The sequence below is a fragment of the Centropristis striata genome, chromosome 6, assembly GCF_030273125.1.
Source record: "Centropristis striata isolate RG_2023a ecotype Rhode Island chromosome 6, C.striata_1.0, whole genome shotgun sequence".
NCBI lineage: Eukaryota > Metazoa > Chordata > Actinopteri > Perciformes > Serranidae > Centropristis > Centropristis striata.
The window spans coordinates 2,695,266-2,719,962 of NC_081522.1; the positions used below are offsets into that span (position 1 = coordinate 2,695,266).

At 38.1% G+C, this 24,697-nt stretch overlaps 2 protein-coding genes across 3 annotated transcripts in view; both read left to right on the forward strand.

The window, feature by feature from the left end:
* Positions 1-15,812, forward strand: part of hydin (HYDIN axonemal central pair apparatus protein) — a 163,501-nt gene extending 147,689 nt beyond the window's left edge. The window contains exons 81-92 of the mRNA XM_059334390.1: positions 15-213; positions 5,269-5,421; positions 5,524-5,694; positions 6,191-6,300; positions 7,254-7,476; positions 10,411-10,620; positions 10,766-10,932; positions 11,765-11,912; positions 12,000-12,230; positions 13,384-13,608; positions 14,656-14,925; positions 15,326-15,812. Of these exons, the coding sequence (XP_059190373.1) occupies positions 15-213; positions 5,269-5,421; positions 5,524-5,694; positions 6,191-6,300; positions 7,254-7,476; positions 10,411-10,620; positions 10,766-10,932; positions 11,765-11,912; positions 12,000-12,230; positions 13,384-13,608; positions 14,656-14,925; positions 15,326-15,535 (2,317 nt within the window). The 3' untranslated portion in view covers positions 15,536-15,812. The remainder of the gene's footprint in view (positions 1-14; positions 214-5,268; positions 5,422-5,523; positions 5,695-6,190; positions 6,301-7,253; positions 7,477-10,410; positions 10,621-10,765; positions 10,933-11,764; positions 11,913-11,999; positions 12,231-13,383; positions 13,609-14,655; positions 14,926-15,325) is intronic.
* Positions 15,813-16,722: 910 nt separating this feature from the next.
* The window catches only part of necab2 (N-terminal EF-hand calcium binding protein 2), a 201,501-nt gene continuing 193,526 nt past the window's right edge, over positions 16,723-24,697 (forward strand). Inside the window, exon 1 of one of the 2 annotated variants that reach the window (XM_059334385.1) lies at positions 16,723-17,078. In XM_059334385.1, coding sequence (XP_059190368.1) covers positions 16,752-17,078 — 327 coding nt within the window. In that variant the 5' untranslated portion in view covers positions 16,723-16,751. The remainder of the gene's footprint in view (positions 17,079-24,697) is intronic. The other variant, XM_059334384.1, reaches the window with a different exon arrangement.

The window sequence follows — 24,697 nt, forward strand, 5'->3', positions numbered from 1 at the left end:
CTCCTTCTGCTTAGTGTCCAGTGCCAGTTCAAAAACACCTCTTGCCTAGAGTTGGACTTCCAACCAGATATTTTGTCCCCTGGTGCTGTGATGGAGGCACGAGTCAACTTCTATCCTTGCGAGGCGCGGCGTTACCATGAAAAACTCACCTTCATTCTTAACAGCTGTGTAACAAAACATGTGGACATCCTGGGGCAAGGCATCGAGATGAAGGTGAGGAAGAGGAGTGTGTGACTGTTATATCAAAATGACCATGCTAGAGCGAGGCTTGTAGAACCTGATAATGTAATAAATTCTCGATAATGTAATAACCCCAATAATGTAATAAAAAGCTGCACTTGAGTCCATTGAAAATGTAATAAAACTTGATAATGTAATAACTTCCCGATAATGTAATAACCCCGATAATGTAATAAAAATCTGCACTTGAGTCCATTGAAAATGTAATAAAACCTGATAATGTAATAAATTCCCGATAATGTAATAACCCCGGTAATGTAATAAAAATCTGCACTTGAGTCCATTAAAAAAGTAATAAAACCTGATAATGTAATAACTTCCCGATAATGTAATAACCCCGATAATCTAATCAAAATTTGCACTTGAGTCCATTGAAAATGTAATAAAACCTGATAATGTAATAACTTCCCGATAATGTAATAAAGTGCATTTCCCAATAATATAATACACTTTTTACCAATAATGTAATAAAGTATAACACCAAGCACCTTTAGATTTCAAGAAGCTGTTGAATGCATTCGGTTGTCATGGATACCTCGTTGGTGAAAAACGGATGAACGGGTCAAAAGTGAATAAACATTCAACTTTGACCTGTTGGTGGCGCTAGAGCTCTGAGCTAGAGTTGATACACAGTATCACCACTTGAACCCAAGTAATGGGTGGTCTGCTGTTAAATTATTACAATATTGGGGAATTATTACATTATCAGGTCTTGCTAAATGAAGGCTAACCTGATAATGTAATAACCTCCAATTAATGTTATACTTTATTACATTATTGGTAAAAAGTGTAAATTCATTATCGGGAAATGCACTTTATTACATTATCGGGAAGTTATTACATTATCAGGTTTCATTACATTTTCAATGGATTCAAGTGCAGATTTTTATTACATAATCGGGAATTTATTACATTATCAGGACTTGGGAAATGAAGGCTAACCTCATAATGTAATAACCTCCCATTAATGTTATACTTTATTACATTATTGGTAAAAAAAGTGTAAATTCATTATCTGGAAATGCACTTTATTACATTATTGGGAAGTTATTACATTATCAGGTTTTATTACATTTTCAGTGGACTCAAGTGCAGATTTTTATTACATTATCGGGGTTATTACATTATCAGGAATTTATTACATCATCAGGTTCTACAAGGCTGTTTAACTTTTGCTGAGCAGTGACAATAGGACACTGGCAAATTAAATGGTCCTCTGAGCGGTGAAGGGCACCACACTATTCTAAGGAAGGGGACAGCATTTAATGGGGAACAGACTTCAACACAAGACTGGGATAGAGTTATGTGAAAAGACTTTATAATTCATTAAAATGTTGTGACATTTCTGTCGTGCATATAACCCACTGACTAAGTGAATAGCAACAGGTAAGGGCCTCGACTCTGCAGGTTTGACAGCTTAAGCTATGGTAACAGGTAATCAGTGAGTAATTAATAATCCCATATTGTAAAAAGTAAGATTCCATATCTTTTCTTGATTATAAAGAAGTTCAAGGTGCTATATAAATACTGTGAAAGTGTAAAATCTCTCAATCCGCTCCATTAAATGAGTCATCAGAGCACAGATGCAGAAGACCTGGAAACACTGACCATCATAGCAGGGAGATTTAAAGAGACATACACTAAAACTGGACATTTCAGACAGAGGGTGAATATTTTCTGACAGACAAAATATGAGAAAAAATAATGTATCTTTGTAAACATGCTCTAAAAAAAACCCAGAATACTAGCTCATGAAAATTAGCACAATGTGTCACCTTTATAATCTGATGTACACTACTGGTCAAAAGTTTTAGAACACACCAACTTTTCCAGAATTTAATTGAAAATGATGCAGTTTAATGTCTCAGTGTACTCTTAAATGAATGCACATTTGCAACATTTAAAATTCTTTATTGAGCATGATAGTGTTTTGAAAATAAAAAAAGATTCAAAATCACATTTTATGTTGAACTAAAGGACTAAAAAAAGACACAAAATGACCAAAAAAAGACACCAAAAGACACAAAATGACTTAAAAAAGACACAAAAAGACACAAAATTACTTAAAAAGACATGAAAAGAATTAAAAAATGGACAAAATAGCCCAAGACTCCATCGAGTTAAGTTGTTAACCCATTTCTTGTTCCCTGAAAAAGGCCTACTTGTATAATTCTGAAATTTACATTATCTTTCAGTTTTGGTTAACCTTACCTTTTTTTATTTACCTCTGGCAGTTCACCACTTACCTTTGTACCCTTTCAAGCTGTTCATTTGACTTGAACCGCTTGAATTTCAATAAAAAATGGAAAAATTGGGGTGTTCTAAAACTTTTGACCGGTAGTGTATTTATAGTGGGGCGGATTAGCTCAATATTTTACAACAATCGTTCACTTTGTGATAAAAGCATGAAATTTGGTAGATGTGTTGGTGAATATGTTTCGAACAAATCTGGATATTGGGCCACCTCAAAAGCGCCCCCTAGTGGCCGTGGCAGGCATTTGTTATACGAATAAATCAATGATGAATAAACACTGCCCTTTTAATAATACCAACTGGTGATGAATTGTATATTGTTGGAAAGCCTGATTAGTCACCTTTACAACGAGGTACAGCTTGTAAGGATCGTGCATTCATGGAATGAGCAACGGGGCTAAACGTGTGGGTAGCACCCCCCAAAAATGTACATCCCCTGTGTAGTGGGGCGGATTAGTTCATTTTGTGATAAAAGCATCAAATTTGGTACACTCATTGCTGAATACATGTTTAATTAATCTGGATATTGGGCCATCGCAAAAAAAATTCTGATTCTGACGGCGGCCATTTTTAAAAATGGCCGCCGGTGGTTACTGGCGTGGAATGCTTTGCCTACCCTACAGCTGCTGTTTCATGTTTTCAGCACCACAAATATAATTTAGAGACATGTTAAAGTGACAAAAGCTTTATTACAGTCTAATAGAAAAGAACATTAACTTTGTATAACATTTTATTAGGTCTTGATATTCCCATTCACAGGCTACGGCCTCCTCTTTGGCTTGTATTCTTCTGTTGCTCCTTAAAAAGAAAAAATAATTTTCAATATTGTATGACCTGCAACAATAAAAACAAAACACATTTAGACAGAGAAAAAAATCATACATTTTAAAAATTCTACTAGGGTTACTTGTAGTAGGTTACTCTTTCTGGCAAAATCCTTGTTCTGAGGTGTGTGACTTAGTCAGGCGGCTTAGCCAAATAAAGGGGATGCGCCGGACAAGAGCACCACATTTTTTCCACATACTCTCTATCATTATAGGTTTCAATTTTTAGTAGGAGCCACTTCATCAAGATTGCGGTGATGGCAGCCATATAAAGTCTATGAGAAATGCTATATCTTCCAAGCCACTTAGAAGGTCAATCTTGGAGTCAAAATATACATTTTCTGGGTCCAGGAATCATTTAAAGCTATTGAGAATATCACTAGATGATTATTTGATCAAATAGATATATTCATTTTCACTCAGACTGGGCAACTCGCTTCAAGTGCTGCAGGGTATCCTGAGTTGAAACTGTTTGGAATCAATGTTCACGGGAGAGTGTGGATTAGCTGCCGTGTACACTGCTCAAAAAAATCAAGGGTACGCTTTCATCTCATGTCAGATCTTGATCAACAAATTATTTACAGTGAGTCATCCAGTGATATTCTCAATAGCTTTAAATGATTCTTTGACCCCTTTGACCTTCTAAGTGGCTTGGAAGATATATTGGTTCTCATAGACTTATGGCTTATATGGCTGCCGTCTCCTATCTGCAATCTTGATGAAGTGGCTCCTACCAAAAGGTGAAACCTTTGGTGATAGAGAGCATGTGGAAAAATGTTGGTGCTTTTGTCCGGCGTGTCTCTTTCTTCTCAAATCTGGTCCTAAGCCGCCTGACTAACTGTGATGGAGTTATACAATACATTTAAAAAAAGAAAAAAAGAACCACATGGGCAAAGGAGACATTACATATAGTGTGTGTGCGTGTGTGTGTGTGTGTGTGTGCAGAGAGAGATGTCCACATTCCACAGGACATAATTTAACAGTGTCTTATTAAGCTTTCACACCCAACAGCCACTGATACATGTTCCAAGCTAACTAGCTAGCTTAAGTACCTATTTTTGCTATCTTGCTAATTTACTTTTCCGCCAAGGCCCATGATGATTGTTTTTCTCTTTAGCCTTTATGATGTTCATAACATATTTTATTCATAATTATAACAGGTGAAATAAAATATTTAGACATACCTTGATGGACAGTCCACTGCACTGATTGTCCCAGGAAGCAAATGCTAGCTAGCTCATTTGCTAGCTAGCTCGATGGCTAGCCTGATTGTGGTGGGGCAGGAAAAATAACTGAAAGAGTGTCTAACTGGATTTTTGTTAATTTAATATGTGTATTTACATTTTTTAATTTACGTTTGTATATTTAGTTTACATTTTTTAAATATTTTAAGAAATAATTTAAATATTTTTTGTAATTTTAACGAAGAAAATGACTGCTATGGCCACTAGGGGGTGAATTTGCGATGGCCTAATATACAGATTTGTTTGAAACATATCCACCAACACATCCACCACATTGTGTGCTTCTATCACAAAATAAACAATTCTTGTGATTTATTGAGCTAATCCGCCCCACAGGGGATGTACATTTTTGGGGGGTGCTACGCACACGTTTAGCCCCGTTGCTCATTCCATGAATGCACGATCCTTACAAGCTGTACCTCGTTGTAAAGGTGACTAATCAGGCTTTCCAACAATATACAATTCATCACCAGTTGGTATTATTAAAAGGGCAGTTTTTATTCATCATTGATTTATTTGTATAACAAATGCCTGCCACGGCCACTAGGGGGCGCTTTTGAGGTGGCCCAATATCCAGATTTGTTCGAAACATATTCACCAACACATCTACCAAATTTCATGCTTTTATCACAAAGTGAACGATTGTTCAGCTAATCCGCCCCACTATTAATCTAATTGTCTTGTAAATGTCTCATTGTGTCTTATAGCTGGAGGTGGAGGACCCGAGGCAGAGGAAAGTGAAACTGGGTTCTCTGATGTTGGGTCAGAAGGTGAAAAAACAAGTCGTCCTGGTCAACCGAAGCCCTTTAGACCTTGTCTTTACTTTGGCACTTAACACAAACACACCACTGGACACAAAGGTGGGGAACATGGACACACACACACTCACTCTGATAAACAGTGGTCTACACAGGAAACACTGACTTTAATCCTCTCCTCCCCTCCTACTGCTTCTCCTCCAGGATCTGTCATTCAGTCCAGCAGGTGAGCTGAACCTGAAGGCCGGTGTTGGGTCATGTACTGTTGAGATCCAGTTCTCACCTTGTCAGCACATCCCTCCCTTCTCTGCTGAGCTGCAGGCAGAGATAGCAGGCTTGTTACACCCCCTGCTGACCATTCAAGGCTGCTGCCAGGTACACTGTGAAGTCAATTCTCTGTAATTTTACAAGGCTGGTGCAAATAATGCCCTGCTTGACATCTTTATTCAAGAGTATTGTAAGTTCAGTGTGACTATTTACATAAAGTAAGTAAGTAAGTAAGTAAACTTTATTTATATAGCACCGTTCACAGACAAAAGTCGCAAAGTGCTTCACATAGAAATCAAACACATAACATAAAAATGTACATACAAGTTTTAAAAGACCAAAACAACAGCAATTTAAACAACCATAGCAGTCCCGAAACAATTAATCAAAAGCCTGAACAAATAAAAATGTCTTCAGTTGGCTTCTAAAAGTGACAACAGAATCTACTGAGCGCAGTGAACATACAAATCCAGCAGATTGTGTTTTGACACAAAGTGGACCGGTATTGTAACTTTATACAATGACTGTTGAGGTTTGTTGTATTAACTCTGCACTGTAATTTGGTAAAGTCATGTTAAGCACTAGTTGTGATTTCAACCATAAGGGGGTGGAGGTCCAGCTGGACCAGGAGCATCTAGCCTTTGGAGCTGTTGTCCAGCGCTGCCAAGCCAAGAAGAGGGTTGTTATGGTGAACACTGGAGACATTGGTGCAAGGTGATGATATGATCCAATGCAATCTCAGTCAGATACCAGAAAACACTCAGGCACGCACTAATGACTTCATACATTTCACACAATACTACAATAATTACTACACTGTAATTTCCCAGCTTGGGATAAATAAAGTCTATCTATCTATCTATCTATCTGTCTATCTGTCTATCTATCTATCTATCTATCTATCTATCTATCTATCTATCTATCTATCTATCTATCTATCTATCTATCTATCTATCTATCTATCTATCAATGAAAGCAACTCCCATGATGCCACACTACTTTACAGTGCGTTTGAATTTGGTGCTATGAGAACATAATTTTGGTATCATTCTTTAAAGCAGCTTTTCTCAACCTTGGGGTCCCGACCCCAATTGGGGTTGCGAGATGATTTCTGGGGGTCGCCAAATCATTTTGGAAGTCAGCTCTGTCTCCACTGTGTTAAAGTGTTCATGTGTTTTAGTCTTTTTGGTCACTTAATGTCTTTTTTTTTGGTCATTTTGTGTCTTTTTTCGATCATTTTGTGGTCCATTTGTGTCTTTTTTGGTCATTTTGTTTCCTTTTTTGGTCATTTTCTGTCTTTTTTTTAGTAATTTTCTGTCTTTTTGGTAATTTTGTTTCTTTTTTCGGTCATTTTGTGTCTTTTTTGGTCATTTTGTGTCTTTTTTGGTCATTTTGTGTCTTTTTTGATCATTTTGTGTCAATTTGTGTCTTTTTTGGTCATTTTGTTTCCTTTTTTTGGTCATTTTGTTTCTTTTTTGGGTGATCTGAACTGTGCGTGTGAGATTCCGTTCAGTGAGCGGGGGTCAGGGACAACATGCATGTTAAATTGGGGGTCGCGACTCAAAAAGGTTGAGAACTACTGCTTTAGAGACTCATAACTTATGGATGGATGGATTCATATCATGTTGTTTACTTTTTTTTTTTACATCTGTCTAACTTGCAACCAGGTTCAAATGGAAAACAGATACATTTCCTCCAGAGTTGTCCATCACACCAGCTGAAGGCTATATCAGTCCAGGCATGGAGGTCCCTTTTAAAGTGACCTTTGCCCCTGTGGAACTGAATAATGACGCCAGATATGAGAACCTGTCTTGTTGTGTGCAGGGCTCGTCCTCACCCATTACCCTCACTGTGACCGGCTCCTGCATTGTAGCCTCCACCAGCAAAGAGGTTTGATTGATGCACTTTTTTTTTTTACACAATTTTGGATCATGAAGTAAAAAAGTACAGTATACCTTTGACTATGGGACATTAGCTCATTTCGGAGAAATCATGCATCACACTTACTGTATGTACTATACACTACTGGTCAAAAGTTTTAGAACACACCAACTTTTCCAGAATTGAATTGAAAATGATGCAGTTTAATGTCTCAGTGTACTCTGAAATTAATACACATTTGCAACATTTAAAATTCTTTATTGAGCATGATAGTGTTTGAAAGTAAAAAAAAAGATTCAAAATCACATTTTATGTTGGACTAAAGGACTAAAAAAAGACACAAAATGACCAAAAAAAGACATAAAATGACAAAAAAAAAGACACCAAAAGACACAAAATGACTAAAAAAAGACACAAAATGACCAAAAAAAGACACAAAATGACAAAAAAAGACACCAAAAGACACAAAATGACAAAAAAAGACACCAAAGTGACAAAAAAATACACAAAATGACTAAAAAAAAGACACAAAATGACAAAAAAAAGACACAAAATGACAAAAAAAGACACAAAATGACTAAAAAAAGACACAAAATGACAAAAAAAGACACAAAATGACACAAAATGACCAAAAAAGACACAAAATGACTAAAAAAAGACACAAAATGACCAAAAAAAGACACAAAATGACTTACAAAGACATGAAAAGAATTCAAAAATGGACAAAATAGCCCAAGACTCCATAGAGTTAAGTTGTAACCCATTTCTTGTTCCCTGAAAAAGGCCTACTTGTATAATTCTGAAATGTACATTATTTTCCAGTTTTGGTTAAGCTTACCTTTTTTTATTTACCTCTGGCAGTTCACCACTTACCTTTGTACCCTTTCAAGCTGTTCATTTGACTTGAACTGCTTGAATTTCAATAAAAAACTGGAAAAATTGGGGTGTTCTAAAACTTTTGACCGGTAGTGTATGTGCTTTGGCAGCACTGCAAAACAAGTTGAGTAATATTTCCCTATAGAGAACAGACATAATTTCTCTGTATGACATGTTCAGTATGATTACAATTATAAAGTGGTATCTATATGTGCTATAGCAACAGGAAGAATGTAATCTTTTCTTTAACTACTTGTACAAAAGAATCAATGGCAGGTATGATTGCAGAGCACATTCTTCAAACTAAAGATTTAATTTCCCATTTCAACTACTGTAACATCTTTCCTTAAAATAGACACTAGCAGCACCAGGGATGTTCCACTTTATCCAACCCTGAACTACAATCTTCCATAAGAGGATTAGTGTAGTATCACATTATTATTACATTCTGTAACTGTTTTCATCAAAAGGTTTCTGTTAACGGTGTGCTGCCTCTTGTACGGCCAAACAATCTTTATTGATGAACCATATTGCTAATCAAATTCAGTTAATCTACATCATATTACAACACAGTTCAACTAAAATGTTTTACTCTTATAATAATTGTGCATAATTATTTTGAATCATGATTTCTAGTATTTTCTAGTAGGCATGAGAAAAAAAAGCCTCTTCAGCAATATAGCTGCTTGTTGTAGGAACATTTAAAGGCCAGCATTAGATAATATGAGACATTGAGTCAGCTCCTTTTTACAATGAAACAGGCAGGGAGTGTTGACGGACTTAATTATCACTCAAAAGTATTCAGACACTTTCAATTTGCTTATAAGCCACTAAAACCAGAGAAAGTGTATGTGTTCTACTGTATTCAGAATAAGTTGAAGGTGAATAATAGTCTTTTTGGTAACACTTTACAATAACCATCATTTATAAACGGTAAACAGATAGTTTGTTAATGTTTAATCATCATTTATAAACCGTATATAGGCCATTTAGAATTGTAAATCCATAATTTATTAATGTTTAACTAACTACATCATTTATAAATGGCTAATAGATGGTATATTAATGTAAGGATAACACTTTACAATAACCAACTAAGTGATGTTTATAGATGGTTTATAGACCGATTATTAACCATTTACACAGTGCTATATATATTTAATCGTTAAATGTTTTAAACCAATTTCTTAAAGGTATATGAATCATTTCAAAATCATTAACATACTTAATATGGTGTTAAAATGTTAACTAACACTATAAATAAACTATTCATTATAATTTAATTGTTTGTTATTGGTAAAGTAACTATAAACTTAAATTAATATACCATCTATTGTTATTTATAAATGATTTAGTTAGTTAAACATTAATAAATTATGTATTTACCATTCTAAATGGCCTATAAACGGTTTATAAATGATGATTAAACATTAAAAAACTATCTGTTTACCATTTATAAATGATGGTTATTGTGAAGTGTTACCAATGTAAGTTTATAGTTACTTTACCATTAACAAACAATTAAATTATAATTAAAAGTTTATTAATAGTTTTAGTTGCACTCATTTCAACATTTTTAACACCATATTAAGCATATTAATGATTTTTGAAATGATTCATATAACTTTAAGAAATTGTTTTTTTAAGATTAAATATGTATAGCACTTTGTTAATGTTAATAATTGGTTTATAAACCATCTATAAACATTATTTAGTTGGTTATTGTAAAGTGTTACCGTCTTTTTTTCTACATTCTGCATAACTCTTACCTTTCCTACCTCCTCTTACCTTCTTCTTCACTATAATTTTAGTTAGTTTTAGTTAGTTTTGTAACCACACAATACAGTTTCAGTTAGTTATCGTTTTTTTTAAAAAACTCTTGTTTTTATTTTTATTTTAGTTAACAAAGATGTTTTTTCAATTCTAGTTTTCGTTATTTCGTTAGTTTTCGTTAACTATAATAACCTTGATGTGTTCTACTGCATTCAGAATAAGTTGAAGGTGAATAATAGTCTTTTTTTCTACATTCTGCATAACTCTTACCTTCTTCTGTCCGCTTGTCTCCAGGTGGTGAGTTTTGTTTGTCCAGTCCGTGGCTCTCACAGCCTCACCCTGCCCGTCTTCAACCCCACCAACCAGCAGTGCAGCATCAGACCTGTCATAGAGGGCCAACAGTGGAGCGCTGCACCCTTATTGGTCCTGGAACCGCTCCAAAACAAGACTTATGAAATCACCTACCGACCACTGTCCATGACTGCTGATGGAAATAAACACTCGGTAGAGGAGCACAATTTATTTTCATTTGCAGCCTCTTTACTGTGAATATTTACTGCAGTGTAATGCATATAGCAAAAAAGTGTAGGCGATGAAGTGTAGTGTAATCTTGGACATTAACTTGTCATGTCTCTCTGTATTTCCTCAGGGATCAGTCTTTTTCTCCTTCCCTGATGGGACCGGCATGCTGTACGCCCTGCAGGGAACTGCTGAGCCCCCAAAGGCAGAGGACACCATCGTAAACGAGCTGCCTGCCAAGACTCAGCACACAGAGCTGCTCTCTGTGCAAAACTGGCTCTCCAAGCAACAGCGGTAAAGCACACACACACACACACACACAGCTTTTAGTCGTCTGTGTCTTAGGCCCCGTTCACACAAGGACGGCCTGAACAGAAGACGCAAAAGTGGCGTTGCGTCTTCACTTTTTATTCCTCGTTTAGACGAGCGTTTTCGGGAGGAAATCTGCTGCATACGGTGACGCAAAAGTGTGTGAAATTCTATTGTATGCAGCCAGGCGGCATCACTTAAAGCCATAAGAGCATCTTTGGGCATGCAGAAGTTTTCACGCCACACATTTTCATCAGCTACTCCTTCCACAAAGTTCTCCACCATCACTAGATCTCCCAGGTCTCGTTCACAGCCGTCTGGCTCCTCCCACCAATCGCTGCATCCAGAATGTGATGGAGGTAATTCCAGATCCTTCTCTGTTCACTAATACTATCTGTACATATCCTGTACATTTGGTGGAAAGACTCCTGTAAGTTTATTAGAGCTGCCAGAGCAGCTTGAAGGTCCCACCATGGAAATAATCCCACGTTTCTTTATTTCCTGTCCTGGAGCATGTATGTGACGTAAACACATACGTGACGTGAGCAGATCAGATCAGAGTTTTGTGTCTTGTCAGTGTAGACGACACGCTACGGAGGAGCGGATTCAACTTTTCCACTTTGGAAGGTGGTTCAGATTTTTGCATCTTTAAGCCCCCAAAACGCCGTCACCGTCTAAACGAAAGGCAACTTCTGATAAAATATTTTGTCGTTTTCACCCCGCGAGCGTCCTCGTGTGAACGGGGCCTAAGAGGAAATACAGCAGTCCTGTTAGGACAGCTGTACAGGAGAGTCATGAGTGTTTGTGTGTGCTCAGGTTCCGGGGTGCTGAAGGAGATCCTGAAACCTGACAAGCCAGATGCGACAGTTTCCCTCGATGGTCTAGAATACATTGATGTTCCAGCTCTGGCCAGTCGAGACTACAAGATTAATTTCTTTACATACAGAGAGGGGCAGTACAACACCAAGGTTTGATCAGACACAACTCTGTGACAGATCTGAATATGATTCTGAGCCTTGTTCTCACATCACCTTTGACCCTTCTCTTCTCTTCAGGTGACGTTCTGTAATGAGGTGTCTGGTGAGTACTTGTACTACCTCGTTAACTTCAAGGCCACATCTCCAGGAGTGGTGTCCACCATAGAGCTGCAGACAGCTGTGCGTCAGACGGCCTCGGCTGCTGTCCAGGTGGAGAACCCCCTGACCACAGTTACCTGCCTCACCACTGAGTGTAAATGCCCCGACATCAGTGCCCCGCCTCAGCACACGGTACCAGGACAATCCAAGGTAGGGGACAAGGTTATAATAGTTTTGGATTTTTCATTAGTTTTAGTTTTAATTTCGTTGTGAATTTTTGTTTTCAAATTCAGTTAGTTTTAGTTAATTTTTAACGGTGTGCTGCCTCATGTACAGCCAAACAATCTTTATTGATGAACCATATTGCTAATCAAATTCAGTTGATCTACATCATATTACCACACAGTTCAACTGAAATGTTTTACATTTATAATAATTGTGCATAATTATTTTGTATCATGATTTCTAGTATTTTCTAGTAGGCATGAGGGAAAAAAGCCTCTTCAGCAATGTAGCTGCTTGTTGTAGGAACATTTAAAGGCCAGCATTAGATAATATGAGACATTGAGTCAGCTCCTTTTTACAGTGAAACAGGCAGGAAGTGTTGACAGACTTAAGGATCACTCAAAAGTATTCAGACACTTTCAATTTGCTTATAAGCCACTAAAACCAGAGAAAGTGTATGTGTTCCAAGGTTATAATAGTTTTAGTTTTAATTTTGTTGTGAATTTTTGTTTTCAAATTCAGTTAGTTTTAGTTCATTTTTAGAGTGAGTTTTCTAGTTTTAGTTTAGTTTTTATTTTTTGAAAATGCTTAGTTTTAGTTTAGTTTTTATTAGTTTTAGTGTTAGTTTTAGTTTTTTTGTAATGGGCTATATGTTGGGTGCCAGATTCAAAGAGGTCATAATAAATTTTGCCTTTATTTCCTTTGGTTTATCATCTCAGCCCCAATAAATTTATTAACTCTTACAGTTCTGGGTGTTTTGAATTTTGGTTCTAGTGTAAACATCCCAGTCTCAGTAAACATATTCACCATGTGTTACATGTTCAAATAGAAACACTGAATTATGAATGAAAAAAGTTGACAAAAACGAAAACTAAGGACATTTTCACTATAATTTTAGTTAGTTTTAGTTAGTTTTGTAACCACGCAATACAGTTTCAGTTAGTTATCGTTTTTTAGAAAACTCTCGTTTTTATTTTTATTTCTATTTCAGTTAACGAAAATGTTTTTTCAATTCTAGTTTTCGTTATTTCGTTAGTTTTCGTTAACTATAATAACCTTGGTAGGGTACATCTATTTCAGTGCTGTGTGATCACAAACACACTTTAAGTTGTTCTCCATGTGTGTCTTCTGTCCGTAGAGCTCTCTGAGCTTCGAGTACCTGCCCCTGCACGCAGGTGAGTCTACAGCGCGGCTAACTCTGTTTAGCAACGATCTGGGCTACTTCCACTACGACCTGCTGCTCAGAGCTCTGCCCCCGCCACTAGAGAAAACAGTCCACTTCAACACTTCTCTGGGCAGCAGCCACTCTGTTCCTGTTAAGTTTATCAACTACTCCCGCTTCAAAACGGAGTACTCATGCAAGGTGAGAAAATATTAGACATGTCCTCATGACTTAGAGATGTAGGTGCAAACCATGTTCTTGTGATCCCTGCTTCCCTTTAAGGCTGTAATGTCTACAGTATCACCAATACACTGTACATGAACTAGTAAAAAATTAGACCTACGTAATTTGTTGAATTCACTTGTTTTCTGGATGAATATGAATATATAATGGATTTTTTTGTTAATGTGTATTAAGCCATTGTTCTTTGATATTGTGCAGTTGCCTCACCAAGAATATACTCTACATCAGCTATTCTCAACCTTGGGGTCGGGACCCCAATTGGGGTCGCGAGATGATTTCTGGGGGTCGCCAAATCATTTTGGAAGTCAGCTCTGTCTTCACTGTGTTAAAGTGTTCATGTGTTAATGTGTTTTAGTCTTTTTGGTTATTTCATGTCTTTTTTTTGGTCATTTCGGGGGGTTTTGGTCATTTTGTGTCTTTTGTTTGGTCATTTTGTGTCTTTTTTTGGTCATTTTTTGTTATTTTGTTTCCTTTTTTGGTCATTTTGTGTCTTTTTTTTGTCATTTTGTGTCGTTTTTTAGTCATTTTGTCTTTTTTTGGTCATTTTGTTTCTTTTCTGCGTCATTTTGTGTCTTTTCTCTGTCATCTTGTGTCTTTTTGTGGTCATTTTGTGTCTTTTTGTGGTCATTTTGTTTGTTTTTGGGTGATCTGAACTGTGTGTGTGAGATTGTGTTCAGTGAGTGGGGGTCACGGACAACATGCATGTTAAATTGGGGTTCCCGACTCAAAAAGGTTGAGAACTACTGCTCTACATAACAATCTGAGTGGGTTCATTCTGCATTAAGAGCACTTTTACTTACATTGTGATGTTGGCACTTCTGTACTTTTATTTAAGTAAGTTTTGAATGCAAGACTTTAATTGTAGTGGAGAAAATTCACAGTGTGCTATTAAGACTTTTTCATACTTTTTCCACCACTCCTGAAACCAAAGTTAGTTTTTATTTAAAAATATGAATGTATTCACAATGAATTACTTGTTTCCTTCTTGGTATCTTCCTCCTGCAGACTGATTGTCCAGACTTCCGAGCGGACAGGTCCGGACTGAGCCAGATGGGGTCAGAGGCCAGCGTGGAGGTTTGTTTTGAACCTCATCAGCTGGGGGAAGTGAGAGGCCAGCTCAGCCTGTCCTCAGGAATCGGAGGCGAATACATCTTTCCCTTGCACGGGACCTGCGTCCCTCCCAAAGCCCAGGGCCCGTTCAGCATCAGGGCCGGTCGCAACGTCACCATCCCCTTCAAGAACGTATTCCTCCAGACCACCGCCTTCTCTTTCCAGGTACAGATGTGATGACATAAGGGCCGAGGAAATAACCAGATTGGATAAAAGTTAACAATGTGATATTTTGGAGGAGCGTTGGTTTCGCTGACGATGAAAGTGATTTATAGCATTCCAATACAACCACTGTGCAGACAGCCAATACATTTGTTGAAATCCAAGGAAATAATTTTCTGGCTGGCAGTTCTGGGTGCACTGCCAGCCAGCATGAAGCAAGCAGCTTTAAATTTAGCCTGGAACAGTTACAGTAAAGAGATTGGTGCAGTCTGGCTTTTATACTCTAGTGTTTAGACTCTTCACACCTCCAGCTTCAGCAAAATACTTCACTTTGATTAATTTCCTTAACCTTATGATGTATCTGTAATTGATTTAACCTGAGTCTTGTTTACCCTGATCCTAGGTGGACAATCCCTGTTTTACTGTTAAAGCGGTGGACCCCATCCTCTCCAAAAGGACCCAAAACATCGTGGTGTCCTTTGAGGCCCCTTCAGGAGGTTTTCCGGGGCCGTGGTTTGGCAAGCTGACCGTCTCCAGCCAGCGCTCTGAGGGCCACGGCAAACCTTGTTCCTGGGTTTATTACCTGAAAGGCTATCGCCCCGACACATCTTAGACATAAATATGTACACACAGGTACTGAACACACATGTAACTGGCTGTGCAGAATAAAAAAAACAAACAGATGCCAAAATAGTTGCAGTGGAAACCATTGGGACTCAAGCCTTCAGTTACTTTTATGATGCTTCAGTTTAATATGTTGACAAATTACAGCCAATTACAATTGCAGCCAGAATTACTCTGTGTATATTTATGTGGTTAAAATAATTAGTTTGTCACAAATGTGTTCATAAATATTTCAATAGTCAACTGAATAAAACTTGCTGAGAAAACCTCTGTCCCCCATTCCTGTCACTGCACACTCCTATCCACATGGGGGCAATCATGTCAAGTAAGTTTACCCATTCTGGTGCTTCAGAGGTTGGAAAAGATGCACAATTTATCTGACTTTTTTTTGCCCTTTAGTCATTTTCATAACCTGCATGTTAAAGTGTCAACTTTCCACTTGGAATTAATTTGTCCAAACCACTCTGTGTGTGTTAGACACACTACCCATTGCCGGCAAGACTAGCTACTCAGCTGAAAGGGCAGAAGAGCTGGAGGAGACTCATTACCAAAGGTTAGATTCGTCACACACACACACACACACACACACACACACACTAATGAGGAGCTAGACTGACAGTTTAAGAGACACTCCTCTTGGAGAAATCCTCTGATCCTCCCATTGGAACAAAGTGAGCCACACGAGACCGGAGTCCCACAGCTCCTGCTGTGACTGTTTAAAGAAAGGGACTATAGCAATGTCTTTGTTCAGACTGGACATAAAACAGGAGACAAAGTGGATTAATCCCTTTTTTTTTTACACCCACAGCTTGCTTTCTGTGCCAAAGAGGAGGGAGTGTATTCCTGAAAGTTCTAAGTGGTCTAGCTTTATTAAAACAACCAACATATCCTTTTTTTTTTTTTTTTTACATTTAAGAAGGACAAATAATATATTGACTCAAATAAAGACTTTACATGACACTCCATAGTGATATAAAATAATTGCAAGCAAAGTCACTATAAACTGTCCAAACTTTAAAAAATATCTCCCCATAATAAAATGCTGATCTTTTCTCGTTAGATGGATAGACTTATGGGGTATGTAGGATATGCAGGATGGGTGGGAGTGTTTTGGGGTGGGTGCTGTGATGTAACAGGGGAGGTAGGGGGTGGGGGCTTCTCTCTCTCCCCCATAGAGCGCAGCATGAGCGCTCCGCAGCAAAAGGATGTGTGAGCAGGCAGCGCGCTACTGTAGGGACGGAGTCCACAAACTGCTCAACAAAGAACAAGCCAAACTTCGAGCCCAGGAAAGCCGCGAGCAGCCGATACCCGTAGCCGGTCAGGACAGCGAGTCCGCGACGGCAGCGCAGTCCGGAAACAGCGGCGCCCAGCCCGGTGGAATCGACGGGCTCGTCCGCTGGATCGTCACCAAAATGAGCGACAACAAGAACATCTCCAGCCGGGAGTACGCTTCCAGCAAGGAGGAGGTGGCCGTGGCTCAGGAGCAGTTCTTCGCCCCGGAACCGCGGAGAGGCATCTCCGTGATTTTGGATGTGAGTATAGACAGACACGAGGTGGTGGGCAGCCTGTCAGCAGGTTGGTTGGTTGGGTGGGAGGCTGTGCGGGATGAAGACATCCAGTGAGCTGTGCGTACGGAGCGACCGGTGCAGTGCAGTGCGCACTTACGCACAGAAACGATCCTACAACATAGTGTAACGGCTTGTAGCGCGAGCTTAACGGAGCAGGCAGGTGATTTGCCTGGTTAATGGGCACGTGTCTGTTCCCTGTGAAGCCTTTTTAACCGGACAGTCTCAGATCAATGTGTATTCCTCATCGTTTTCCTTGTTTCCCGTCCAGAATGTACTGTACATGTGTTTGTTCAACAATACTCCTTTAAGCTTTGCTCAATTTACGCACTGCTTTTTTATATATATCAACACAGAAGTGTTCATACATTCAGGTCAGTGCAGTATAGCGTTACTTTTGGTGATGCTTTACTGACAGTTGAAAGAAAGTCCGACGCGCACCACCGCACTTCGCCGCTCAGCACATGCAGCCATAGTAAAGGCAGCTTCAGTAAGTCAGCCTCTTAGGGCGCTTAAGGCAGTTTTATCACAACACTTTAATTATTCATGAAAATGTCTTACTACCATATTTTTATTGATCCCATTGCTTAAGAATCGCGTAATATTTAATTTCACGCAGAGAAGAGCGGGTAAACCTATATTGGAGGTGGCAATTACGCAGTGCCGTGTCGATTTAGGTCAGCTCATCAATACTATTGGGTTATTTTTCATCACCGCCCCACTAAATATTTTCCCTGGAGATCAGCTGATGTTGCTTTTAGTGCTTTAACGGGCAGAAAACAAAAGGGAAAAGTAGTTCAGTTTTTTTTGCAGACCCTGACCACGACCCAGATAGATAAAGAAGGGGTAAATGGGAAACTAATTATGATCAAGACCAGAGGGCCAATGTATCCTAGTACCCTAGTAAAGCTTTAGTGTGTTTGTGTGAGTGCGGAGAGGGGATGATGGGGGTGTAGCCTAATTTGCTGCTGATCCTCCCTCAACAGGAGAGTGAGAGTCCACTCAGGCAGATGCAGTGCAGCAGTTTCTTCAGAGTCAAGAACCGAAGTGGTCCTTTGACCTGTTTCTGGTGTCACAGAGGAACAGCTGGTCTGTTTCAGTCCACCTGGTCTCAGATGGACTGTGTAGACTTCTGAAGGTTGGGTAGGGCCCTACCGATATGGGGGTTTTCAAGGCCAATACAGATTTAGCTGGTGATAGTCACACACTGTAAAAAATGTCTGTAGATTTTACGGTGAAAAACTGCTAAACCATGACAGTAAAATACCGTAAAATGATAGATGAGTTAATTCAGTTTCAGTAACAATGAAACACTGTAAATATACATATCAGCCAAAACTGTTTTTTTTAAATACATAACTCCACTGTAAAATACACTGGCACCTTGTTTGTAACAAAATATATTGTAATATATATACAAGCCATCACTATAATTTTTTCATTTATTTTTTGTAAAAATACTTTTTCTCACTTTTAGATATACTAAACACCATATCTCTAACAGAAATATACTGTGATATTTAATGTTAAAATCTTTGTATTATGTGGCATTTATAATTATAATTAGTATTAGTATTTTCTTGTCAATTATATGGCAGAACAGAGTTTCTTTTGATTGAAAAACTTTTTCTTTTTTACAGTAAAATATGGAATAAAATGGCATTCTTAAACATGACATCAACAGTGCTAATATCATTTTACCGTAATATTAGAAAAAGTTGCACCGTATTTATTACGGTAAATTTCTGGCAACCACAGCTGCCAGGTTTTTACCGTAAAAACAACAGGTTTTTTTTTTACAGTGCAGATCACCAATATAGCAGCCAATATATATATATATATATTTTTTTAGCTGTAACTAAAATTAGACCTTTTGGTAGATTAGGCACCAGTTTTGTCCCACGGTACTCAGAAGGCTGCTTTCTTTAACTTTATTAGAGAACATTTAATATTATGATACATTATTATACATTGCACATACTAGGTATTACATCATCAGCTACATCACCATATTTGGAAAGTTGTCCCACACTTGACTGCATGTTCGCAGCTGTACACTGTAAAAAATGTTTGTAGAAATTACAGTAAAACACTGTCAATTTGCATCAGAAATAGGTCGTAAAATTAAACATTGTACATCACCGTAGTAGATACTTTTAATTACTGTAAATCAAAGAATAGTATAAAACTTTAAATTCTACCGCCATAAACTGTAGAAAACACACAGTTTTGCTGTAAAAATATAAAATTTTCATGTAAAGTTAATGGATAAATACCACGATGACACAATTATCCTAAAAGTAATGGGATTATTCAGTATAAATTACAGTTTTTTTGCTGATATTTACATTTACATACGCTCAATGTATTTTTTTCGGTGATGTTCTGGCAACCACAGCTGCCGGTATTTTACCATAAATTAAACAGATTTTTTTTTACAGTGTAGGTGATAGAGGAAATAATTTTTATTTGTCCTAAGCTCTGCTGGACAAAAGACGTGATAATCATACCATTCCTGAATCACCTTAAGCATTGTTTTCTGGATTATTGGTTCTGTAAAAGAAGAAGTTTTCACATTTGTGCATATCAGACATCATTCACGCTGATACTGACACATAACAACATGTCTGTGATAATCAAGAATATCAGTCAGCCAATATATTGGTCTTGAATTTTTACATTTTCATGCTTTCTTTTACCGCTCCAGGCAGAGTTAAACACAAGCTACCTTTTGGTTAACACTCAAATCTTAAATAATTTCAAGTTTCAGTTGAAAACCAATTGTGCTGGATTGGATTGTACCTCATTGATCGTGTCAGCTGAGGGGAGATTGAATTCCCTGCATTGATTCCTGATTGTTTTAACCTCTCATTTCTTATGGAAATCGCATATGTTTTGCACAGTATTGTTTCCTTTGTGTTGCATTGCACCTGATGCCCCGAGCATGACACTTGTCTGTTATACTCACACTGATTGGTCGATAGTGCAAGCCGCACCTTCTGACATCAGCAGTAAACTCTTTCTGACATTTCCTCTGCAGCTCACTTTCTGCATCGGCTTGAACTTTGAAATGTTAATCGCTTTTGCCATTTTCCAATAGTATCGACCTTAGTATTATTATCACGGTGAAGAAGTCCACACCAAAGGGAGTGAGTGATTGCTGCTGTTTTTGCTGCTGCTGATGTGTGTGTGTGTGTGTGTGTGTGTGTGTGTTTGTGTGTGTGTGTGTGTGTGTGTGTGTGTGCCCGCAGGCAGCATTCTGCTCATTAGATCCTCCCTGCTTGCTTGTTTCTCATCCTTTGCTGTTCTCGTCTTCTCCTTCATCTTAACCCTGATGCACCTTTCATTCTTTTCTTTCAACTCCTTTCATCCTTTGTCCTCTCCCCTCCTTCCTTTTCCCCTTTTCTCCTTTCCTTCTCATCTTCCTCCTCTCCTCTCCTCTCCTCTCCTCTCCTCTCCTCTCCTCTCCTCTCCTCTCCTCCATATCCTTCTCATCTTCCTCCTCTCCTCCATATCCTTCTCATCTTCCTCCTATCCTCTCCTCCATATCCTCTCCTCTCCTCTCCTCTCCTCTCCTCTCCTCTCCTCTCCTCTCCTCTCCTCCATATCCTTCTCATCTTCCTCCTCTCCTCTCCTCCATATCCTCTCCTCTCCTCTCCTCTCCTCTCCTCCATATCCTTCTCATCTTCCTCCTCTCCTCTCCTCCATATCCTCTCCTCTCCTCTCCTCTCCTCTCCTCTCCTCCATATCCTTCTCATCTTCCTCCTCTCCTCTCCTCCATATCCTCTCCTCTCCTCTCCTCTCCTCTCCTCTCCTCCATATCCTTCTCATCTTCCTCCTCTCCTCTCCTCTCCTCTCCTCTCCTCTCCTCTCCTCTCCTCTCTCCTCAACCAGGCCAAGAAAGCATCCATTCTTAATAAGGTTAGGAGATGGATGCAGCCGTCTCCCTCCCCCCGTCTCTATCTCTGTCTTCCGTTTCTATTTTGTCCAACCTTTTTCTGTTTCTCTCTGTTTCTGTCTCTCATTTTCTTTTTTTTTCACTGTAATTTGTTACAACTCTACACACACACACACACACACACACACACACCGCCTCCTCACCGCGACACTTTCCCTCCTCTCAGAGCTTGTCTGTCTCCAGCAGCTCCAGAGTTGGCTGTTTTCTGTGAGTTGAGTGCGCCCCAGGGTGCAGCTGGAGAGCAGAACAATGCAGAACAGCTTGTCATTTGGAACGCCATGCGTCTCAGCGGTTAATGATTTTCACTTCGGCCTGTTCAGATGGCTGCAGTCTGTGCCTGAATGCACCACGTACTTATAGCTTTTACAGGCAATAAACGTATAGAGTGAAGGAGCTCTTGACTAGTGTGTGCACGCTTGTACATTTTCTTAACTAAATGATTAGTTTGCCAGTTCAATCATTTAACTTGCATCCAGATGGTTCTGTGCAATCCGCAATGACTATTTTTCTGATAAATTTACTGTTTATTTGTCTATACAATGTAACAAAATAGTGAAAATTGGTCTTTAAAATTTCTCAGAATCCAAAGTGTCATGTTTGTATCATCTAACCAGCAATCTAACACCCAACAAGCTTCAATTTATTATCATATATGACAAATAAAGGTATCATATTCTCACAATTCAAGACCTGGGCTGAGATAATGAATGGCATTTTTACTCTTTTTTTACTTTACATCAGCTTAAACTAGAAAAGTGCATTCAGTAGATCAGTAGTTCTCAACCTTTTTGAATCGGGACCCCCAATTTAACATGCATGTTGTCCGCGACCCCCGCTCACTGAACACAATCTCACACGCACAGTTCAGATCACCCAAAAAAGAAACAAAATGACCACAAAAAGACACAAAATGACCAAAAAAACTACACAAAATGACCAAAAAAGACACAAGATGACAGAGAAAAGATACAAAATGACACAGAAAAGAAACAAAATGACCAAAAAAAGACAAAATGACTAAAAAAATACACAAAATGACCAAAAAAAGGAAACAAAATAACCAAAAAAGACACAAAATGACCAAAATCATACACAAAATGATCAAAAAAGACATAAAATGACACAGAAAAGAAACAAAATGACCAAAAAAAAGACACAAAATGACAAAAAAAGACACAGAATGACCAAAAAAAAGACACAAAATGACAAAAAAAGACACAGAATGACCAAAAAAAAAGACACAAAATGACCAAAACCCCCCCGAAATGACCAAAAAAAGACATGAAATGACCAAAAAGACTAAAACACATTAACACATGAACACTTTAACACAGTGGAGACAGAGCTGACTTCCAAAATGATTTGGCGACCCCCAGAAATCATCTCACGACCCCAATTGGGGTCCCGACCCCAAGGTTGAGAATAGCTGCAGTAAAGGAGCCATTAACTAAGAGTTTTCCCTCAATAACCTCAGAGTTATTGCCTATTAGTAGTAAGTAAGTTAGTTGTTGTATATGAGTTACAATCTTAATATGCTTTATAATATGGACTTCATAAGGTGGTAGTTATGTAGGAACAGACCATATGCATTAAGTTTTATTAAGGGAGAATAATTATTCTTGTGGTTCTACCACCTTTTAAAGTCCATACAAAGTAAAGCATATTAAGATGGTAACTGATATACAACAACTAACTTACTTACTACTAATAATCAATAATTCAGGTTATTGAGGGAAAACTCTTAGTTAATGTCTTACTGGTTGTATAATAAGGCCATGCAGAATAAGGCTACTTATAGTGACTAATTAAGAGCCAATATGTTACTTATTTGCATGCTAATAAGCAACTAATTCATGTTGAATACGTATACCTTAATATAAAGTGGTACCCATTTCTCTACTTTGACGTTCCATTTGACAGTTGAGAATGAAACGTGTCAAGTCTTAAGACATTTTTTCTGACAGTTTCATACATTTTCAGGTGAGAATTCTGATAAGCTGCTCCTGTTCTGATCTCAAGTGTGATGGAGAGGAATCTGTGTTCTTCACAGACTTCATCTCCAGTCTGTAAAATGAGGACAAGTTAAAGAGATCCCACTGAAGTCTCTTTAGTACCACCCACTCATCCCTGTAGGTTGGAAAGACATCGATTATAGTTGTCAGTTTTGTCCTTCAAAAGCACAATTACAGCTACAGCAGTACACTGGTGACACATTTTGTATATATATATATATATATATATATATATATATATATATATACACTACTGGTCAAAAGTTTTAGAACACACCAACTTGATGGTGAAAATGAAAATGATGCAGTTTAATGTCTCAGTGTACTCTGAAATTAATGCACATTTGCGACATTTAAAATTCTTTATTGAGCATGATAGTGTTTTGAAAGTAAAAAAAAGATTCAAAATCACATTTAATGTTGAACTAAAGGACTAAAAAAAGACACAAAATGACCAAAAAAAGACACAGAATGACAAAAAAGAAAACCAAAAGACACAAAATGACCAAAAAAAGACACAAAATGACTTACAAAGACATGAAAAGAATTCAAAAATGGACAAAATAGCCCGAGACTCCATAGAGTTAAGCTGTTAATCCATTTCTTGTTCCCTGAAAAAGGCCTACTTGTATAATTCTGAAATGTACATTATTTTTCAGTTTTGGTTAAGCTTACCTTTTTTTATTTAACTCTGGCAGTTCACCACTTACCTTTGGACCCTTTCAAGCTGTTCATTTGACTTGAACTGCTTGAATTTCAATAAAAAACTGGAAAAATTGGGGTGTTCTAAAACTTTTGACCGGTAGTGTATATATAAAAGTACCAAAACATCCAAAGAAACCTCTGAAAACAGGTTCATGCAGCATATACTTTCCTCTATCCATCTGTAATTTCATTGTGTTCCAGTTAAAAGCTGTTTTTCATAAAACATGGTGAAAAACTCGGCTTAAACTGGTTGCTCACAGTCGATGCTTGTATTGAAGAGAGTGTAACTTCATGCATCTCCCTCTCACTTTGTTCCCGTCTCATCATTTCATCTTTGCGTCCCCCTCACTGCGTCTCTCTCTGACTTGTACCTCTTCTCTGTCACTGTGCTGTCTCCTGTCACTTTAGACTAGGAACAGTTCACATCACACTCCCAAACACTGATGAAAGTACCACACCTGCCACTTTCGAATCCACAGGGAAAGAAGCTTTCACTGAAGCTATAAATTATCTTCCAGAATCGTGTGTGTGTGTTCATACATGCAAAGAACGTGGTGCACACACACACAGCAAGTAATCATCAATAGATCAGCGACTTTGTTCTGTTTGTGTGCATAATATTTGTGAGTTTTTATGCTCTGCCACACCAATAAATCCTTCCAGTCCTGTGGTTCCTAACAAGTCTTATCACACAACATTGCACTTTATCTGGTTTAGACACATTTTGTGTGTTTTGGCCTGTCTGGGCTGCACAAGTTAACAAATTGAATGCAAGAACTAACATTTCGATTTGCAGTTATTCACTCACTGGGTTCTGTTTGCTGCAAAGAATTGGACATTTTGTTCTACCTCCACCACATTTGGTGTGTTTAACCATCCGTCACTTCAACAGAAATGTGACTTAATGTAAA